The sequence below is a fragment of the Priapulus caudatus genome, unplaced genomic scaffold (genome assembly GCF_000485595.1).
Source record: "Priapulus caudatus unplaced genomic scaffold, Priapulus_caudatus-5.0.1 Scaffold68, whole genome shotgun sequence".
Lineage (NCBI taxonomy): Eukaryota > Metazoa > Priapulida > Priapulimorpha > Priapulimorphida > Priapulidae > Priapulus > Priapulus caudatus.
Window position 1 is genome coordinate 60512 of NW_014577129.1, and position 20464 is coordinate 80975.

Sequence of the window (20464 nt, forward strand, 5' to 3'; positions counted from 1 at the left end):
CAGTAGGCGGGGTGCCGTTAGCTGTGTGCAAGGGTCAGCTACAGAGCAGATAAGCAGCGCTAGGCCCCGGGCATGTTAGCTGTGTAGGCAGGTCGAGTACAGCGAGCAGCCATAAGGCGCAGGTAGGCGGGTGCCGCTTAGCTGTGTGCATCATAGGAGAGGAGATAAGCAGGTAGGCGGCCGCAGTTAAGCCTGTTTGGCCAGGCGGTCAGTACAGAGAGATAAAGCAGGTCAGGCGGAGCGTGGTTAGCTGGTGGGCAGGCGTTCTATTGTAACAGAGAGATAAGCAGGTAGGCGGGCGTGTTAGCTGTGTGGCAGGGTCAGTACAGAGAGATGAGGACGCCCGTATATGATCGCTGTAATCACTGTATGTGATTGTATGTGATTGTAAACATTGGTAAAACAAATGGTTGATGTGGCTCCCGCACCGCACTTCCCTGACGTCTAATGTTGCTGTGCTAATGTTGCTGTGCTAATGTTGCTGTGCTAATGTTGCTGTGCTAATGTTGCTGTGCTAATGTTGCTGTGCTAATGTTGCTGTGCTATGTTGCTGTGCTAATGTTTGCTGTGCTATTGTTGCTAGCTGCCTAATTGTTGCTGTGCTTAATGTTTGCTGTGCTAATGAAATTGCTGCTGCCTATATGTTGCCTGTGCCTAATTGTTGCCTGTGCTATTGTTGCTGTGGCTAATGTTGCTGTGCTAATGTTGCTGTGCTTTAATGTTGCTGTGCTACATGCTTGCCTTCTGCTTATTGTTGGGCTGTGCTAATGTTGCTGTGCTAATGTTGCTCTGCTATTGTTGCTGTGCTAATGTTTGCGTGCTGTTGCGTGTTGTTGCCCCGCAGAGCTGTGCCTGATGAGATCGCGCGGGCAAACCGTCTGGACATGGTCGCGCCGCGCGCCGCACTTCCTGGACGACTTCAACTTTGACGACTGGCAGGCAGCACATCCGACCTGTTCCGTCACTCGACGGCGCCGGTGGCTCAACAAGGGAACCTGAGCGAAAACAAGTGAGTGCTGGAGGGGGGAGACCCAAGGCCGCAGATTTAGGGGGCCGGTTTGCCACGCGGTTTCCAGAAAGCCGTCACAGGCTGGGTATTCTTCAGAATTGGACCCTGCAAAATTCACCAGATTGCCACCAAATATAGCTAATTTTTAAAATTCCTAGAGCGGGGCATGCCCGGACCCCCCTAGCTGTGACTAGAACTATGGAAACTGGTCACCCAACCCTCTGGATCCGCGCCTCTGGGCATGGCTCAAAATTTCCATATTGCTAAACTCGCAAAGATTGCGCTTGTCGATATTGAGGAATTGGCGAAGAGTAGAAAATATATAGCACTTGCTATTTTCGCTGGAGGGAAATTTATAGCGCGTACACCGCATACATTATCACTGATCGATCACAGGAATGAATATATTCTTGTGATATAATGGTCAACTGGTCGCGTCAAAGCTGCAATTGGAAGCTCATTCCAACGATTAGTAGTAATTTGTATGCAAAAGGTTATGTTAATATCTCCCAAAAAGCATTAGAACGTTATGAATTACGAATTTAGCACGGTAGATTTTTAGGCAACTCGTGCCGGATTTTTGCGCAAGTGGCCTAAAATTGCGACAATTCGTCCCCTGCGGGCGAGGCGGAGGGCGGAAGAGTGTCAGGTCTGGGTGCGCAGTGTGGGGTGGGGGACGGGGGGGGATTTAGACGTTTTGGTTATTTGCAAACACATGTGTACATTTTCGCCACATGCGTATATATATAACCATACGTTTTGTTGGCACATATGTAAAGGTTATGTTCAAACTCTGTGGCATTTCGGCAAGGGCTGGGCCATCCTGTAGTTAGGATTATCAAATCAGCAGGTCGACCGCATTCTCGTAATAGTCACCAAAGAGAGCGCGCGACAAGTCGCAGTGGAAGCGACGCGACCGCTCCCAGCAGCAACATACGAACACCTCAATGAAAATAACGACTACAATTGAATGTAGGCTAGTTGAGCTGATCTGAACATCCGGGCTTGACAACACGTACATGGGTGTGCTCTGCCGGACTAACAGCCCCCGTGATCGTCGCAGACTTGTGGTGCGAATCGTTATCCAGTGATTAATATATATATCATATCACGGGTTCAATATTTATAATAATTGACAATTTTCATAATTTAACGCTTGATATCAGGGTAATAATAAGATCAAAATTCGTGTTTATTAACTACTGCTGAATTATTATATCATTTGTGCTGTGTATATCAGTGCATATATGTGGATTAGTTGACTATATGTGTGGTGTATATGGTGGATATGCGTATGTTATGTGTGCGATGATTATGGATAGCTAGCGAGGGTTTGATCTCTCACTGTGTAGAGTGATTCCTCTGTTTATAAGTAGTCACTGTGCGACTGCGATGGCAATATTTAGACTGCTTTGAAAGCCCACGTTTAGCCCAAGTGAACTTTAGCATTGTGTATATTAAACAAAATATTCTGAGGGGAGACATGCGGCCCCAAGCATTAGCGGATGTGAAGTCCATTGTGATTAGTTTTGTGAAGGTTAGAGTGTAAATAGTATGAGATAGCGCTAGCGGTGAGTTTAGCTGTTGCGGTGCGTACGTTATGTGGTTGCGCCATCGTGGCTCAGAAATAATTATTTTACTGCGGTTGAAATCAATTTAAGCAGCGCACGCTTTAAATATATGGCTCTTTTGTTACCCAATCAGAGGCCTTGTTTCACATAATTTAACCGCGGTAACAATAAATGCATTCTGTCAAGTTCGATGGCCAACATGTACGTGAGCGCTCACTGGTGGGTGATGTGGCGAGCGATGAAGCAACAAAGAACAGCAGACTCTGGACTGCGGCGACGCTTTTCTTTACGCGAACGTAACCGGTCGTACGACCCGAATAAAACTTCGTGCGATTGATGTTGAGTTATTGCCCATCATGGAAGATCGGTAAAGCGCTCATGCGCATACGAAAAGTCACTTGAATTCATAGACGCGCTCCATACCCCCACACCGCGGCCGTATTACGTACACGGCACTCTGTAGCAAACAGCAAATAGCCTGGTGACTGCGTTCATTAATCGCTACAGCGTGTTACACTCACGGTTGGGGTGTGCGCCTCTGTTAGATTGTTGTATTTAGATAGAGTTTAGGGCGCTGTCAGTGATCCGTGCTGTGTGTGTCGTGCGTGCGTGTGGCCGTGTGGCGTGTCGTTGGTGTCGCTCGTGCGCGTGTGCCGGCGTTGGCGCCACTGCCGGTCGGCGTGCGGTGCGTGCCGTGCGTGCTGATGGCGGTTGCGTTCGTGTGGCTGACGCATCCAGAGCGCGTTGTTACGTGACTTTTACGTGCGCCGAAAACATAAGATACTGTCGCGTGCTGCCGTTCTTCTCTCGTCTTCTGTTACTTTGGCTTATTATTGACCGCGTTTGTCATTGTATGTCTCTTTCTCTCTCCATCGACGGCTCTTCTCTTGGCAGTATGAGTGCTGAATGGAGAGACCATGCGCCGCGGCGTGCGCTGTAAGGTGTCGCTTCGTGGCATCAGTGTGCTGTTCTGATGCTGACAGTCCACCCTCCCTACTGTTCTGTCTGTCTGTGCTGTGCTCTTGTCTGTCGTGCTATCTAATAGGCATGTAAGTGTCGCTTTCGTGGCATCCGGTGTTTGTGTGTGGCTGCTGCCAACGCAGTCACGCACCCTACTTGTCTTGTCTGTCCTGTCTGTCTGTCTGTCTGTGCTGTCTAAGCGTGTAAGTGCGGCCTTCGTGTGGCATCGTGTGTGTGTGCCTGGCTGCACGCAGTCACACCCTACTGGTCTGTCTGCTCTGTCTGTCTGCTCTGTCTGTCTGTCTGTCTGTCTGTCTGTGCTGTCTTCGTCCTGTCTGTCTGTCTGTCTGTCTAAGCGGCTGATAGAGGTCGCTTTCGTGGCAATCGTTGTGTGTAGTGCCTGCCTTGCACGCAGTCACCAACCACTACTGTCTGTCTGTTCTGTCTGGTCTGTCTGTCTGGTCTGTCTGTCTGTCTAATGCGTGTAAGGTCGCTTCGTGCATGCGTTCGTGTGTGTGCCTGCTGCCACCAGTCACCACCCTACTGTCTGTCTTGTCTGCTCTATCTGTTCTGTCTGTCTGTCCTGTCTGTCTAAGGCGGTGTAACGGGTTCGCTTCGTGGCATCGTGTGTTGTTGTGCCTGCTGCACGCAGTCACCAGCCTACTGTCTGTCTGTCTGTCTATCTGTCTTGTCTGTCTTAAAGGCGTGGTAAGCGGTGTCCGCTTCGTGTGCATCGTGTGTGTGTGCCTGCCCTGCACGCAGTCACCTACCCTACTGTCTGTCCTGTCTGTCATCTGTCTGTCGATCAGAGGATATTATATGATCTGAATACTAGAGACTGTCTGTCTGTCTGTCTGTCTGTCTGCTCTGTCTAAGGCGTGTAAGGGTCGCTTCGTGGCATCGCGTGTGGTTGTGCCTGGCTTGCGGGACCAGTCACGCACCACTGCTGTCTGTCGTCCGTAGTCTATCTGTACTGTCTGTCTAAAGGCGTGTGAAGGGTCGCTTCGTGGTCATCGTTGTGTGTGTGCCTGCTGCACGCATCCCACGCCACTGTCTGTCTGTCTGTCTGTCTATCCTGTGCTGTCTGGTCTAAGGCGTGTAAAGGGTCGGCTTCGTGGGCATCGTGTGTGGTGTGCCTGCTGGCACGCAGCACCAACCCTACTGTAGTCTTGTCTGTTCTGTCCTATCTTCTGTACTGTCTAAGCGTGTAAGCGGCTCGCTTCGTGCCATCGTTCGTGTGTGTGCCTGCTGCAACGCAGTCACCACTCCTAGTCTGTCTGTCTGCCTCTGTTCTGTCTTCGTGATCTGTCTGTCTGTCTCGTCTGTCTGTGCCTGTCTAGTTCTGTCTGTCTTCTAAGGCGGTAAGGGTCGCTCTCCGTGCGCATCGTGGTGTGTGTGCCTGCTGCAGCGCAGGGGTCACCACCTGCCTGTCCTGTCTGTACTGTCTATCGTCTCTCTGTCTAAGGGCTGTAAGGCGTCGCTTCGTGGGCATCCGTGTTTGGGTGTGCCTGCTGCACGCAAGTCACCACCTACTGGTCTGTCTTCCTGTCTGTCTATCTGTCTGCTCTGTCTTAAAGGCGTGTAAGGTCGCTGTTCGTGTCGCATCGTGTGTGTGTGCCTGCTTGCACGCAAGTACCACCCTACTGTCTGTCTGTCTTCTGTCTCTGTCTGTCTGTCTAAGGCGTGTAAGGGTCGGCTTCGGCTGCATCGTGTGTGTGTAGCTAGCTGCACGCAGTCACTCACGCTAACTGTCTGTGCTTCTCTGTCTGATGCGTCTGTCTGTCTAAGCACTCTAAAGGCGTGTAAGGGTCGGCTTCGTGGCATCTGGTGTGTGTGCGCTGCGTGCACGCAGTCACCAACCGTACTGTCTCTGTCTGTCTGTCGTGTCTGTCTGTCTGTCTAAGGCGTGTAAGGGTCGCTTCGTGCATACGTGTGGTCGTGCGCTGCTGCACGCAGTCACCAATCCCTGCTGTTCTGTCTGTCTGTCTTCGTTTTGTGTGACGTCGTGGCGTGACACGTGATGCGATGTCTGTGTTTCTGTATGTCCCTTTATGCGTATTATATGTCGTGTCAGCCGCTTGAGTGTGTGTGATGCGTGCGTCGTGCGGTCCTCCGTCTGTAAGTCTTGTCTGCTTATCTGCCTGCCTGCCTGCTGTCTGCTGGCGTTAACGTTACTATGGTAGTGGGGCGTTGATTACCTATATGGTTTAAAGTAGGTTTTTTTACCTATATGGTAGTGGTGGTCACTGCTTGACTCTAATTGTGTGACTGTCCATCTACATGGCTGCGTCGCGACGTATCTCTTTGGTGGTTAAATTGTCTTATAACTGTTTGTCTACAGCAGCTGTGAATGAAGAGCTCGTGCACCGTAAGCGGTACTATAGCTAACTACTACGTCTACGTATAGAGCGTCATAGCCGTGTCACTGTCTAGGCTCTATCTGTATAGGCGTGATACTGTCTGTTATCAGAAGGTCACGAGACTGCTAGAATGTTGCTCCTGTCTATAGCGTAGGGTAACCGCGTGTTGCCTGTTGTATGTTGCTATGCTGGGCCGGGGTGGCCGCGGAGGCGTGGGACGAAAACTGCGCCGCAGCCTGGCAGACGCACTGTCCACACTGTGGCCAATCGCAGTAGATATATACAACCACAATCCTATGAAAATTTTAAAACATAAATTGACGTAATGATTTAATATTAGAAGCTCACTCAGCAGCCTTTCATACATCCGGAAGTGCGGTGTCACGGTGCCGACCATCCAGTAACGGCCACCCTAGCAAATACGGTACGCCTAACCGTATCAAAACGTGGGACGCGGAGCCTGTTGTTGAGAACGAGTGAGTTAACCGCGCGCGTTTAAACGCGTGCTGGCGCGAATGTTCCGATGAATGTTCAGAGCGTAGCACTCGCGCTCATGAGATGCTTTGTTGTTTTTGAGATTCTTTCATCGTCGAAGATTGACTAGTCGCAGTCAGGTGTTTGCGCGTGCGTGCGTGCGTGTATGTGCGTGCGTCTATGTGCGTGCGTGCGTGTACTGTACGTGTATGTGCTTGAGTGAGTGCGTGCATGCGTACGTGTACGTGCGTGAGTGAGGGCGTGCGTGCGTGCGTGTGTACGAGATATAGGTGTGTGTGAGAATGAGTGTGTGCGTGTACGTGTATGTGCGTGAGTGAGTGCGTGTGTGGGTGCGTGTACGTGTATGTGCGTGAGTGAGTGCGTGTGTGGGTGCGTGTACGTGTGTGCGTGTGTGCGAGGTATGCGAGGTATAGGTGTGTGTGAGAATGAGTGTGTGCGTGTTCGTGTCTGTGCGTGAGTGTGTGCGTGTACGTGTCTGTGCGTGAGTGAGTGCGTGTGTGGGTGCGTGTGTGTGAGGTATGCGAGGTATAGGTGTGTGTGAGAATGAGTGTGTGCGTCTGTGTGTCTGTGTCCATATAGTAGGTGCTTTATAGTGCTTAGCAGCTTGTCACCATTATCACCTCCTAATGCACTGTTTTATCGTCGTGGTGCACACATCGCAGCAGATGAAGAAGGTAACACCTCTTACACATGCTGCCAGTGTGTTCTTCGCATCGTGTGCGCCCTCTATAAACAAGAATGTTGACGCTGCTGTGTGGAATCTTGCGCGCGGTGCATGCACGCGTGCGCGCTCGCTTGGTGACAGTATAGCTGCTAGTAGGGGACCTCCTCTGACCTTTTACTCAAGAGCTTCTCAACTCGTTCTGTTCCCACTGTCTTCCACTGTCTACAAAATTCACAGGAAGCAAAATGTTCAAACTCCACTTGGAAGTAACTTTTTTTATAATCTATACTTTCTTGTCTAATTTCTTTCCAGAAAATTTCTTTCCGGAAAAAAATGTAATCGTATAACCCCTGGGTAGTTAACTTGGGTTAGACTGACACTGCTGTGCGAAACATATCCTTGAGTTGCTACAGTAACGGCGACGAGGTCCAGTCTAGTGAAGCCGCAGGGAAGGCGGTAGCATTGTGGTAGCTTCCTGTACTGGTTACGTGGGTGTTTATGCCAGCTGGGACTGCATGGATTTCGTGCTACTCTACCTGATGCATGACATTGCATCGATGCGGCGCGTGGAATCACACGCGTGAACACTACTACCCACTCTATCTATTGTAGCAATCATGGACCCCGTCTATGGTTAGTCGTTTCAGTTTTCAGCGTGGCCGGAGTTATATATGCTTAAATCATCGCAAGTTGATTTGGTGACGCAAGCAGCGTTTGTTGGTGGCAGTGATGCTGCGCTGTGTGTGTGTTATATAGCAAGGCTGCCAGGCTGCGCTCCGTGTTCAGGTTGCCAGCACCAGTTACCTGTGCACTCCTATGTTGGCATATTTCTGATGTGTTTTTGGGTGGTTTGTTGCTACTGTTGTCAGCTTTTACTATATGGCTGGTGTGTATATGGAGAAGTGCTATCTCGTACGATATTATTTCAGTCACGATCAGTTTACTACCTTTTTGCTATGGACTGGACCTGTGATTGATGTTTTGAGTGCAAGAAATATATTACTTAAGATTTAAGGTGGTGGGACTGAATGCTTTTAGCCTTGTAGCATGACCACATGTATACATATTCCGGTGCATGTAGTCATACTACAATCATGTAGATGTGACAGATGTTCTGTTAGGGTCTCATAAGGCAATGTGTAGGAACTGCCGACCTGTTGGCATCTACTAAAACTAACCATAAAATCTTGTCTCGAGTCTCCTTACCCTTGTAAAGAATAAGCAAAAGAAATAAAAGAAATAGCAGTGAAGCAATGATGTTTAAGTTAGCTAAAAAATTATAGTGCACATACAGTATAGTCATATATAAAGTTATATTGAACAGTTATTTGGTATTTCAGCATATTATTTTTCATTTTCACTGATGGTTCAACCATAAATTTGAATCACTGGAGGTTTATTCAAAGGTTATGAAGTTGGTAACTGATAAAATATATTTATATAAATTTACATATATATATATATATATATATATATATATCCGGGGTTAATATTATAATAATGACAAATTTGTCATTATTAACCCCTGATATCAGGAGTTAATAAAGACAAATTTGTCTTTATTAACTCCTGCTGATATATTATATGTTGTTGTTGTTGCCCCGCAGAGTTGCTGATTGAGAATCGCGCGGGCAACGTGGACATGGTCGCGCCCGCGCCGCACTTCCCCGACGACTTCAACTTCGACGACTGGCAGCACACATCCGACCTGTTCCCGTCACTCGACGGCCGCGTGCTCAACAAGGGTCCTGAGGAAAACAAGTGAGTGCTGGGGGGGGGGAGCACCAGGCGCGGATTTAGGCCGGTTTGCACCGGTTTCCAGAAACCGGTCACAGGCTGGGTATCTTCAGAATTGACCCTCAAAATTCACCAGATTGCACCAAATATAGCCTACTTTTTTTTAAATTCCCGGAGGAGGCATGCCCCCGGACCCCCCTAGCTGTGACTAGAACTATGGAAACTGGTCACCCAAACCCTCTGGATCCGCCCCTGGGGCACGGCTCAAATTTCCATATTGCTAACTTGCAAAATGCGTGTCGATATTGAGAAATTGCGAGTAGAAAATATAAGCACTTGCTATTTTCTGCGAGTGGAAATTTATAGCGTACACCGCATACATTATCACTTTCGATCACGGAATGAATATATTTTGTGATTAATGGTCAAACTGGTCGGTCAAATTGCCATTGAAGCTCATTCCAACGATTAGTAGTAATTGTATGCAAAAAGTGTATGTAATATTCAAAAAGCATTAGAACGTTAGAATTCATTTTAGCACGTAGATTTTTTAGGCACTCGCGATTTTTCGCAAGTGGCTAAAATTGCGAAATTCGTCCCTTGGGGGAGCGAGGGGGAAGAGGGAGGTGCTGGGTGGCGCAGGTGTGTGTGTGTGGGGGGTGGGGGGTGATTTAGAACGTTTTGTGGTTATTTCCAACCATGTGTTACATTTTCGCCACATGGTATATATATCCCATACGTTTTGTTGCACATATATATGTAAAGGTTATGTTGCAAACTCGTGCATTTCGCAAGGTGCCATCCCTGTAGTTAGGATTATCAATCACATCGACCGTTATTCTCGTAATTCAGACCAAAGAAGCGCGACAAGTCGCAGTGGAAGCGACGCGACCGCTCCCAGCAGCACTCCGAACACCTCATGAATAATAACGACCAAAGAGAGGTGAGTGTCTACATCCGCCAGCAACACGTACTGTGTCGCACTAACAGCCCCCGTGAGTCGTCGTCAGCCTGTGGATATAGTGATATATATATATATATATCAGGGGTTAATATTATAATAAAGACAAATTTGTCTTTATTAACTCCTGCTGATATATTATATATGTGTGTGTGTATATAGTGATATATGTGGATTAGTGATGTAGTGTGTGTGGATATGTGGATAGGCGTATGTATGTGTGGATATGTGGATAGGCGAGGCTTGTGATCTTCTCACTGTGTAGCGTGATTCCTCTGTAATTGTAATTAGTCGTTGTTGGCTGCGATGCAGATATTTAGAGGCTTTTGAAGCCACGTTAGCAATGAACTAGCAGTTTGTAGTATGTAACAAATATCTGAGGGGAGACTGGGCCCCAGCATTACGGGATGTGAGTCCATTGTGATTAGTTTTTGTGAGGTAGAGTGTAAATAGTATGAGATAGCGCTAGCGGTGAGTTAGCTGTTGCGGTGCGTACGTATGTGGTTGGCCATCGTGCTCAGAAATAATTATTTTTACTGCGGTTGAAATAATTTAACCACGGTTAAATTATGGCTCTTTTTGTTACCCAATCAGAGGCCTTGTTTCACATAATTTAACGCCGCGGTAAAAATAATTATTTCTGTCAAGTTCGATGGCCAACCATGTACGTGAGCGCTCACTGGTGGTGAGTGAGACGCTGAAGCAACAAGAGAACAGCAGACTCGGCGGCGACGCTTTCTTTACGGAAAACCGTCGTACGACCCGAATAACGTCGTGCGATGATGTTGAGTTATTGTCCATCAGGAAGATCGTAAAGCGCGACGAAAGCCTTGATTCATAGACGCGCTCCATACACCCCCACCGCGGCGTATTACGTACACGCACTCTGTAGCAACAGCAATAGCCTGGTGACTCGTTATTAATGTACAGCGTGTACACTCACGGGGTTGCCGCCTCTGTAGATTGTTGTATTCTAATAGAGTTTAGGCGTTCCAGTGATCCGTGTGTGTGTGTGTGCGTGCGCTGTGTGCGTGTGCGTGTGCGTGTGCGTGGCGGTGCGCGTCGCGCGTGCGCAGTGTGCGAGCTGCGTGCGTGCGTGCGTGCGTGCGTGCGGCTGCGTTCGTGTGTGTGACGATCCAGAGCGCGTGTTACGTGACTTTTACGTGCGCACTAGATCTGTCGCTCGCTGCAGTTCTTCTCTCGTCTTCTGTACTTTGCTTATATTTGCCGCGTTTGTCGTTGTCTCTTTCTCTCTCCATCGACGCTCTTCTCTGCAGTATGAGCTGATGGAGAGACATGCCCGCCGGTGGCGTGTAAGTGTCGCTTCGTGGCATCGTGTGTGTGTCTGATGCTGACAGTCACCTCCCTTCTGTCTGTCTGTCTGTCTGTCTCTTTGTCTGTCTGTCTATCTAAGGCATTTAAGTGTCGCTTTCGTGGCATCGTGTGTGTGTGCCTGCTGCACGCCAGTCACCACCCTACTGTCTGTCTGTCCTGTCTGTCTGTCTGTCTGTCTGTCTAAGGCGTGTAAGTGTCGCTTCGTGGCATCGTGTGTGTGTGCCTGCTGCACGCAGTCACCACCCTACTGTCTGTCTGTCTGTCTGTCTGTCTGTCTGTCTGTCTGTCTGTCTGTCTGTCTGTCTGTCTGTCTGTCTGTCTGTCTGTCTAAGGCGTGTAAGTGTCGCTTCGTGGCATCGTGTGTTGTGTGCCTGCTGCACGCCAGTCACCACCCTACTGTCTGTCTGTCTGTCTGTCTGTCTGTCTGTCTGTCTGTCTGTCTAAGGCATTTAAGTGTCGCTTCGTGGCATCGTGTGTGTGTGTGCCTGCTGCACACAATCACCACCCTACTGTCTGTCTGTCTGTCTGTCTGTCTGTCTGTCTGTCTGTCTGTCTAAGGCGTGTAAGGGTCGCTTCGTGGCATCGTGTGTGTGTGCCTGCCTGCACGCAGCGTCACCACCCGTACTGTCTGTCTGTCTGTCTATCTGTCTGTCTGTCTAAGGCGTGTAAGGGTCGCTTCGTGCATCGTGTGTTGCGCGTGTGCTGCTGCACGCAGTCACCACCCTACTGTCTGTCTGTCTGTCTATCTGTCTGTCTGTCTGTCTGTCTGTCTGTCTCTGTCTGTCTGTCTGTCTGTCTGTCTAAAGGCGTGTAAGGGTCGCTTCGTGGCATCGTGCTTGTGTGTGGCCTGCTGCACCAGTCACCACCCTGCTGTCTGTCTGTCTGATCTATCTGTCTGTCTGTCTAAGGCGTGTAAGGGTCGCTTGTGCATCGTGTGTGTGTGCCTGCTGCACGCAGTCACCACCCTACTGTCTGTCTGTCTTCTGTCTATCTGTCTGTCTGTCTAAGGCGTGTAAGGGCTCGCTCGTCGGGCATCGTGTGTGTGTGCCTGCTGCACGCAGTCACCACCACTACTGTCTGTCTGTCTGTCTATCTGTCTGTCTGTCTAAGGCGTGTAAGTGTCGCTTCGTGGCATCGTGTGTGTGTGCCTGCTGCACGCAGTCACCACCCTACTGTCTGTCTGTCTGTCTGTCTGTCTGTCTGTCTGTCTGTCTGTCTGTCTGTCTGTCTGTCTGTCATGTCTGTCTGTCTAAGGCGTGTAAGGGTCGGCTTCGTGGCATCGTGTTGTGTTGCCCTGCTGCCACGCAGTCACCACCCTGCTGTCTGTCTGTCTGTCTATCTGTCTGTCTGTCGTAAGGCGTGTAAGGTCGCTTCGTTGGCATCGTGTGTGGTGTGCCTGCTGCACGCAGTCACCACCCTACTGTCTGTCTGTGTCTGTCTATCTGTCTGTCTGTCTAAGGCGTGTAAGTGTCGCTTCGTGGCATCGTGTGTGTGTGTGCCTGCTGCACGCAGTCACCACCCTACTGTCTGTCTGTCTGGTCTGTCTGTCTGTCTGTGTCTAAGGCGTGTAAGGGTCGCTTCGTGGCATCGTGTGTGTGTGCCTGCTGCAACGCAGTCACCACCCTACTGTCTGTCTGTCTGTCTATTCTGTCTGTCTGTCTAAGCTCTAAGGCGTTGTAAGGGTCGCTTCGTGGCATCGTGTGTGTGTGCCTGCTGCACGCAGTCACCACCTACTGTCTGTCTGTCTTCTGCTGTCTGTCTGTCGCTAAGGCGTGTAAGGGATCGCTTCGTGCGATCGTGTGTGTGTGCCTGCTGCACGCAGTCACCACCTACTGTCTGTCAGTCTGTCTTTGCGTTTTGTGTGCGTGCGTGCATGCGTGTGTGTCTGTATGTCACTTTATGCGTATATATATGTCTGTCAGCGCGTGAGTGTGTGTGAGTGCGTGCGTGTGCGTGTCCTCCTCTGTATGTCTGTCTGCTTACCTGCCTGCCTGCCTGGCTGTCTGCCTGGGTTAACGTTTATGGTAGTGGGGCTGTTGATTACCTATATGGTTAAAGTAGGTTTTTTTACCTATATGGTAGTGGTGGTCACTGCTTGACTCTAATTGTGTGACTGTCCATCTTCATGGCTGCGTTCCGACCGTATCTCTTTGGTGGTTAAATTGTATAACTGTTTGTCTACACAGCTGTGATGTAAAGCTGTGACCGTAACGGTACTATACTACTACTACGTCTACTATAGACTCACAGCGTGTCACTGTCTAGCTCTATCTGTATAGCGTGATACTGTCTGTATCAGAAGGTCACGAGACTCTAAATGTTCTCCTGTCTATACGTGGTAACGGTGTGCTTGTTGTATGTTGCTGCTGGTGGCGGTAGAACTGCGCGCACCTGCAGACGCACTGTCCACACTTTGCCATCGTAGATATATACAAACACAATCCATGCAAATTTAAAAACATAAATTGACGAATATTTATAGAAGTCATACAGCAGCTATTCTACATACCGGCAGTGGTGTCAGTGCGACCCATCAGTACGCCCCCTACAAACCGTAACAAACGCTGCATCGGCCGGCGCGCGAGGGAGTCAGCAATCCATGTGTTTGTATATATCTATGCCGCCACCAACATCACATAGCTCTCTCCACTCGCTGCGTTGACTCACGTTACTCACGATGCACTGTATGTGTGTAAACCCAGTTCAACTTAAGGGGGGCTTATGTCCGGGCTTGCGAGCCGACTTCGACTGGAAGCAGACTCAGGATTTCGAGCAACTCGAAGCGATCGGCAGCGACTAGTTGCGTCCAGTTGCCCACTGTTTTATTCTGAGCAACTAGTGGCGGCCAGTCGCAGGCAGTCGCGTCACAGTCGCTTCCAGTCGAGTCGGCTCGCAAGCCCGACATAAGCCCCGCCTTTATGTCCACCTCATCACTGCTGCACGGCACACACACCTACCCCTCACGGGTTGCCTGCCACACACACCTACCCTCACGGGTTGCCTCCACACACACCTACCCTTCACGGGTTGCCTGCCACGCACACACCTACCCTCACGGGTTGCCCTGCACACACACCTACCCCTCAGGCGTGCTGCCACACACACCTACCCCTCGCGGGTTGCCTGCCACGCGGGCATTCCACCGTCACGCATGCAGTAGTTAATCAATTCTTCACGGACGAGTGTGGCTCTTCGTTCGGCCAGGGAATCAGGGAACAGGAAAGTAGACATTGGTAAGGCAGCAGCTGATAAATACGTGCACTGCGTGAATGAACCGTGGTTGACTCCATCCAGTGGGAAAAAATCCAGATTTGCTTTAATCGTTTGAGTGTTTCGATAAGAGATGGTGATGTCATCGGGGGATACAGTTAGCTGATGTCGGCTCAAGTTAATATTAGGATAAGTGTGCATGAATTATCATTATCAATCCTAACCAAACCCAACTTTAACCCTCACTTAACCCTCACCTTAACCCAACCCCAACCTTAGCCCTCACCTTAATCCCTTATACATACATATATATATATATATATATATATATATATATATATATATATAAAGTAGATGAGTGAGCAAGTGCATGGAGTGATCCGTCATCTTCAAGGTAGCCACTTGTTGCTATCAATCAGTGGCGCCGCGAGTCGTAATTAATCGATGCTTGTTTTCGCCACTGCATTGCAGAAGTACATCCAGGAGGCGCGTAAGAGCGCGGGCCCGGGGATAGGCGACATGTCAGCGGCAACCATCGCTCACACCAACTGGAAGTTTGTCGAGACATTACTCAAGGAGGTGAAGAGCAAGGTAGGACCATCCTTCAAAGTTCAAATTCGCTGAGCAACGTTCTAATCCATGAGGAGCGATGAAGGAATGGGAGAAATGTGCAAAGGAAGGAAGCGACACTGGTCGGTCAGGATGAGATCAAATTTCATTACCTTCTAAATGGCTGGTCATTGAAACGTAATTCATAAACGTGCACATAACGAGTACTTTATAGAAGGTTTTGCTTGGCTCATCCATGAGATTTCTGTAATGTGAGTTTAACACAATAAAACATCGTCAGCACAATACTATTACAGTCCTTGCCTCTCACCCCTCTCCTTCTCTTCTCTCTCACCTCATCCTCTCTCATCACCTCTCCTCTCTCTCATCGCAGACCAAGCGCTGGTTGGTGAGAAGCTCGGACAGGAGGCCGTCGAGCTGGGTCACGGCGAGGTCACGATCACGGCCGGCGTCGAGGAGAACACGCTCATCGCGAGTCTGTGTGACCTGCTTGGAGCGCATCTGGGTCACGGCCTGCAGACGAAGAAGGTGAGCGCGGGAGGCGGGGGCGGGGCGTGGGGGCTGGGCGGGGGCAGGGACGCGGAGCCTGTTGTTGAGAACGAGTGAGTTAACGCTGCGCCGTTTTAAACGCGTGCTGGCGCGAATGTTCCGATGAATGTTCAGAGCGTAGCACTCGCGCTCATGAGATGCTTTGTTGTTTTGAGTTCTTTCATCGTCGAAGATTGACTAGTCGCGCAGTCAGGTGTTTGCGCGTGCGTGCGTGCGTGTATGTGCGTGAGTGAGTACGTGCGTGCGTGCGTGTACGTGTATGTGCTTGAGTGAGTGCGTGCATGCGTACGTGTACGTGCGTGAGTGAGGGCGTGCGTGCGTGCGTGCGTGTGTACGAGGTATAGGTGTGTGTGAGAACGTGTATGTGCGTGAGTGAGTGCGTGTGTGGGTGCGTGTGTGTGAGGTATGCGAGGTATAGGTGTGTGTGAGAATGAGATGTGTGCGTCTGTGTGTCTGTGTCCATATATAGGTGCTTTATAGGGCTTAGCAGCTTGTCACCATTACACCTCCTAATGCACTGTTTTATCGTCGTGGTGCACACATCGCCAGCAGATGAAGAAGGTAACACCTCTTACACATGCTGCCAGTGTGTTTCGCCCATCGTGTGCGCCTCTATAAACAAGAATTGTTGACGCTGCTGTGTGGAATCTCTGCGCGGCGGTGCATGCACGCGTCCGCGCTCGCTTGGTGACAGTATAGCCTGCTATATAGGGTGACCTCCTCTGACCTTTTACTCAAGAGCTTCCACTCGTTGCTGTTCCCACTGTCTTCCACTGTCTACAAAATTCACAGGAAGCAAAATGTTCAAACTCCACTTGGAAGTAACTTTTTTTATAATCTATACTTTCTTGTCTAATTTCTTTCCAGAAAATTTCTTTCCGGAAAAAAATGTAATCGTATAACCCCTGGGTAGTTAACTTGGGTTAGACTTGACACTGCTGTGGCGAAACATATCCTGAGTTGCTACTGTAACTGGCGACGAGGTCCAGTCTAGTGAAGCCGCAGGGAAGGCGGTAGCATTGTGGTAGCTTCCTGTACTGGTTACGTGGGCGTTTATGCAATTTCGTGCTACTCTACCTGATGCATGACATTGCATCGATGCGGCGCGTGGAATCACACGCGTGAACACTACTACCCACTCTATCTATTGTAGTTTCAGTTTTCAGCGTGGCCGGAGTTATATATGCTTAAATCATTCGCAAAGTTGATTTGGTGACGCCAAGCAGGGTTTGTTGGTGGCAGTGACTGCTGCGCGTGCGTGTGTGTGTTATATAGCAAGGCTGCCAGCTGCGCTCCGTGTTCAGGTTGCCAGCACCAGTTACCTGTGCACTCCTATGTTGCATATTTCTGATGTGTTTTTGGGTGGTTTGTTGCTACTGTTGTCAGCTTTTACTATATGGCTGGTGTGTATATGGAGAAGTGCTATCGTTCGTACGAATATTATTTCAGTCACGATCAGTTTATCTACCTTTTTGCTTATGGACTGGACCTGTGATTGATAGTTTGAGTGCAAGAAATATATTACTTAAGATTTAAGGTGGTGGACTGAATGCTTTTTAGCCTTGTAGCATGACCACATGTATACATATTCGCCGTGCATGTAGTCATACTACAATCATGTAGATGTGACAGATGTTCTGTTAGGGTCTCATATAGGCAATTGTTAGGAACTGCCGACGCTGTTGGCATCTACTAAAACTAACCATAAATATCTGTCTCGAGTCTCCTTACCCTTGTAAAGTAAGCAAAAGAAATAAAAGAAATAGCAGTGAGCAATGATGTTTAAGTTAGCTAAAAAATTATAGTGGCACATACAGTATAGTCATATATAAAGGTATATTTGAAACAGTTATTTGGTATTTCAGCATATTATTTTTCATTTCACTGATGGTTCAACCATAAAATTTGAATCACTGAGGTTTATTCAAAGGTTATGAAGTTGGTAACTGATAAAATATATTTATATAAATTTACATATATATATATATCTTGATATATATATATATTATAATTATATGCATAATATTTATATATGTATAAATATATTTTATTTATTATTTAATAATTCTAGATAAAGTAATTATAATAATATTCAAATTCATTTAATCATGTATTTTATATATTTGATATTTTCTTTAGTATTTACCATTTAAAATAATTATATACACATATAGTTATAGTTCTATACTTTTCCTCATGTATGACGTAATGGTAGGGCTGTGCCCACGTGGTAGGGTGTCATGCAGCAGTAGTGACCGAGGACGGATGGTACTGATGCGGATGCTGCTGTGAGTGGTACTGATGCGGATGCTGCTGTGAGTGGTACTGATGCGGATGCTGCTGTGAGCGGTACTGATGCAGATGCTGCTGTGAGTGGTACTGATGCGGATGCTGCTGTGAGCGGTACTGATGCAGATGCTGCTCGTGAGTCGGTACTGATTCGGATGCTGCTGTGACCGCGTACTGATGTGGCGGAATGCTGTCTGTGAGCGGCTACTGATGCAGACTGCTCTGTGGGCGGTAAGCTGATGCGGATGCTGCGCTGTGACGCCGTTCCTCGTGAGAGTGCCACGTCGCCAATGAAATCCTGTGAGCGGTACTGATGCGGATGCTGCTGTGAGCGGTACTGATGAAGAGGCTGCTGTGAGTGGTACTGATGGAGATGCTGGTGGTGTTGCAGGGCAAGTCGGCTCTGTGGTCTCACCTGCTCAGCTTCATGGAGATAGAGGAGTGCAACGACACGAGCAAGCCGATCGACCCCAACTTCCTCACTCCCGGTACGCACGCCCCGCAGACACGCACGCACCCTCATCATAGGGGGCGCTGCCCGTAGACACGCACCCTCGTCATAGGGGGCGCTGCCCGTAGACACGCACCCTCGTCATAGGGGGCACTGCCCGTAGACACGTGCCCTCATCGTACGGGGCGCTGCCCATAGACACGCACCCTCATCATAGGGGCGCTGCTGCCTTGCTAGCTAATTACACGTGGTCGTGAGGTGTCCTTGGAGAATTTTGTGTGTTTGGATGTTTTAGGCGAGGCGATGAGTTTGCGTTAGACGGCTAGCGCATGAGTCGGCAGCCGTGTTCACCTTCGGCGATGGTTGCTGATTTTTGGCAACCTTTGGTGACTTTTAGTGACCCTTAGTGCATATTGGAGGGTTATTTAAGGTTTATTAATTATCGATTGGTGATGTGCAATGGTCTGTTTAGTTTACAGAAATCTCATTGGGTCACAAGATCACGTGATGTGGTTAGTCACTCGAAATTCACACGTTTAACGAAAATGAATTTTGTGAAAAGGGTTATTTGATGAGAATAAATGCAGACACTTGAAGCTGTGGAGGAACTGGTGAGGTATAGGTGACATTTAAGAAGTGCCATTTGGTCACTGAGATACATATGTGAGGGAATGCTGGTCGTCACTGCGATGGTAGCATTAATTATTAATTATTTTTAATTAACAATATTATTAATTAAGATGCAAGAATTTTGAATCAAGTTTGGGGTGACTGTGGGCTACAGAAATTCAAGCGCAACGCTACGATATCGTTTCGATTTTCGTTATCGGTTTCTTCGACGCAAAATGGCTGCTTCCTCATTTTGAGTAGCGATGAAATTGATCCGCAGTATAATTTTAATAGCTTCAGCTTCGGCTACAGTTATGTTGTGTTTGGCGTATATCGTTTAATGTTGTGCACAGCAGCGTCTAGCTGCTAGGTTATCAGAGGCGCTGATAGTTATTACACGTTTGTGGTCTCACATTATTCACACATGCAGCCTTGGCCTGGTGCATACTACGCAAGAGAATCGACCGTACGTCTCTAACTGAAATGATGCTAAACTAACGTGCTTCCACTCGCTTGATAGATGTTTTGCTCACCGCTTATTTTCATTTTTGATATTTTTTTATGTAGTGTGTTTCAGGCTTTTGCGATTATTATTATTATTATTATTATTATTCGTTGTTATTGTTGGTTGTTGTTGCTGTAATGTTGGCTGCTCGCCGGCAAGAAAATTTGACAGGCTTTAATAGAAATGTTCGATAGGTCCATCATGGGTAGATAGCAATTCTCACTAGAGTGGATTTGTGTCGACTGTTGTATCCGCACAGTTTGTTCTACTCTACTTTTCCCATGATTTAGTATGCCCGTAACTCAAGTCTAAAAATTTTTTACAAATGATATGAACAAAACAATATTTTGATAGAAACGACACAAACAGTTCGTAATTATTAATTGATATTATTATCTTGATTATAATCAAGTTTGATCTTGACTACGGAAATGGAAGCCTTTCGACATATTTCTTTTAGCCTAGATGTTTGGTGGTGCTTAAAGTCAACGTTGAATTTGCATGTTTCTGTACTGTGGGTGTGGCCAGGGGTAGTGTAACCAGTATCTACGTCAGTGCTTCTTAAACTGGTGAATGGTTCACCCAAGGGTGGATGAAATTATTTTGGGGTGAATGAAACTTACCAAAAACATAAGGGAAATTTAGTCGCGGGTGAATGAAATTTTATGAGAAAGACTCGAGGGTGAATGACACTGAAATAGTTTAAGGAGCACTGCTCTACGTAATGCAATGTGTGTGCGCGTGTGTGGATTTATTTCGAACATTTAGAACACGTCTGCGTAGCGAGAAGTGCGAGACATAGATGATTTTTTTACCCTGCACGAACCACATTTATTTTTTACGTGCCCTTGCAGTGCGGCCTACTAGTCCCGATATATCTGAAGAGAAAAAGATGCTGTACGGGTACGAAGTGCCCGTTAGTTTGCACAGATTCATCGAAGGTAACGACACTTTGCTAGCAAAATAATGTCAAAAACCCCACAAAGCAAATCGAAAATGATTGAATAATTTTCATCGGATCTCTATAGTTCATGTAAAATAAAGTTGATTTCAGTTTGATCCATAGTAAGTTATAATTACTTACAACGGATGAAAAATTGATTAAAAGTAGAAAATTAAAATTTCGTCGTTATAAGTAATTATAACTTATTATGGATCTAACTGAGATAAACTTTATTTTTATGCAAAT

General features: G+C 47.9%; 1 protein-coding gene across 1 annotated transcript in view; it reads left to right on the forward strand.

Moving 5' to 3' along the window:
* The window catches only part of LOC106821299 (DENN domain-containing protein 5B-like), a 55748-nt gene that overhangs the window by 19909 nt on the left and 15375 nt on the right, over positions 1-20464 (forward strand). Inside the window, 7 exon segments of the mRNA XM_014826051.1 lie at positions 8667-8820; positions 9649-9739; positions 14774-14893; positions 15246-15258; positions 15261-15400; positions 18102-18198; positions 20130-20216. Coding sequence (XP_014681537.1) covers positions 8667-8820; positions 9649-9739; positions 14774-14893; positions 15246-15258; positions 15261-15400; positions 18102-18198; positions 20130-20216 — 702 coding nt within the window.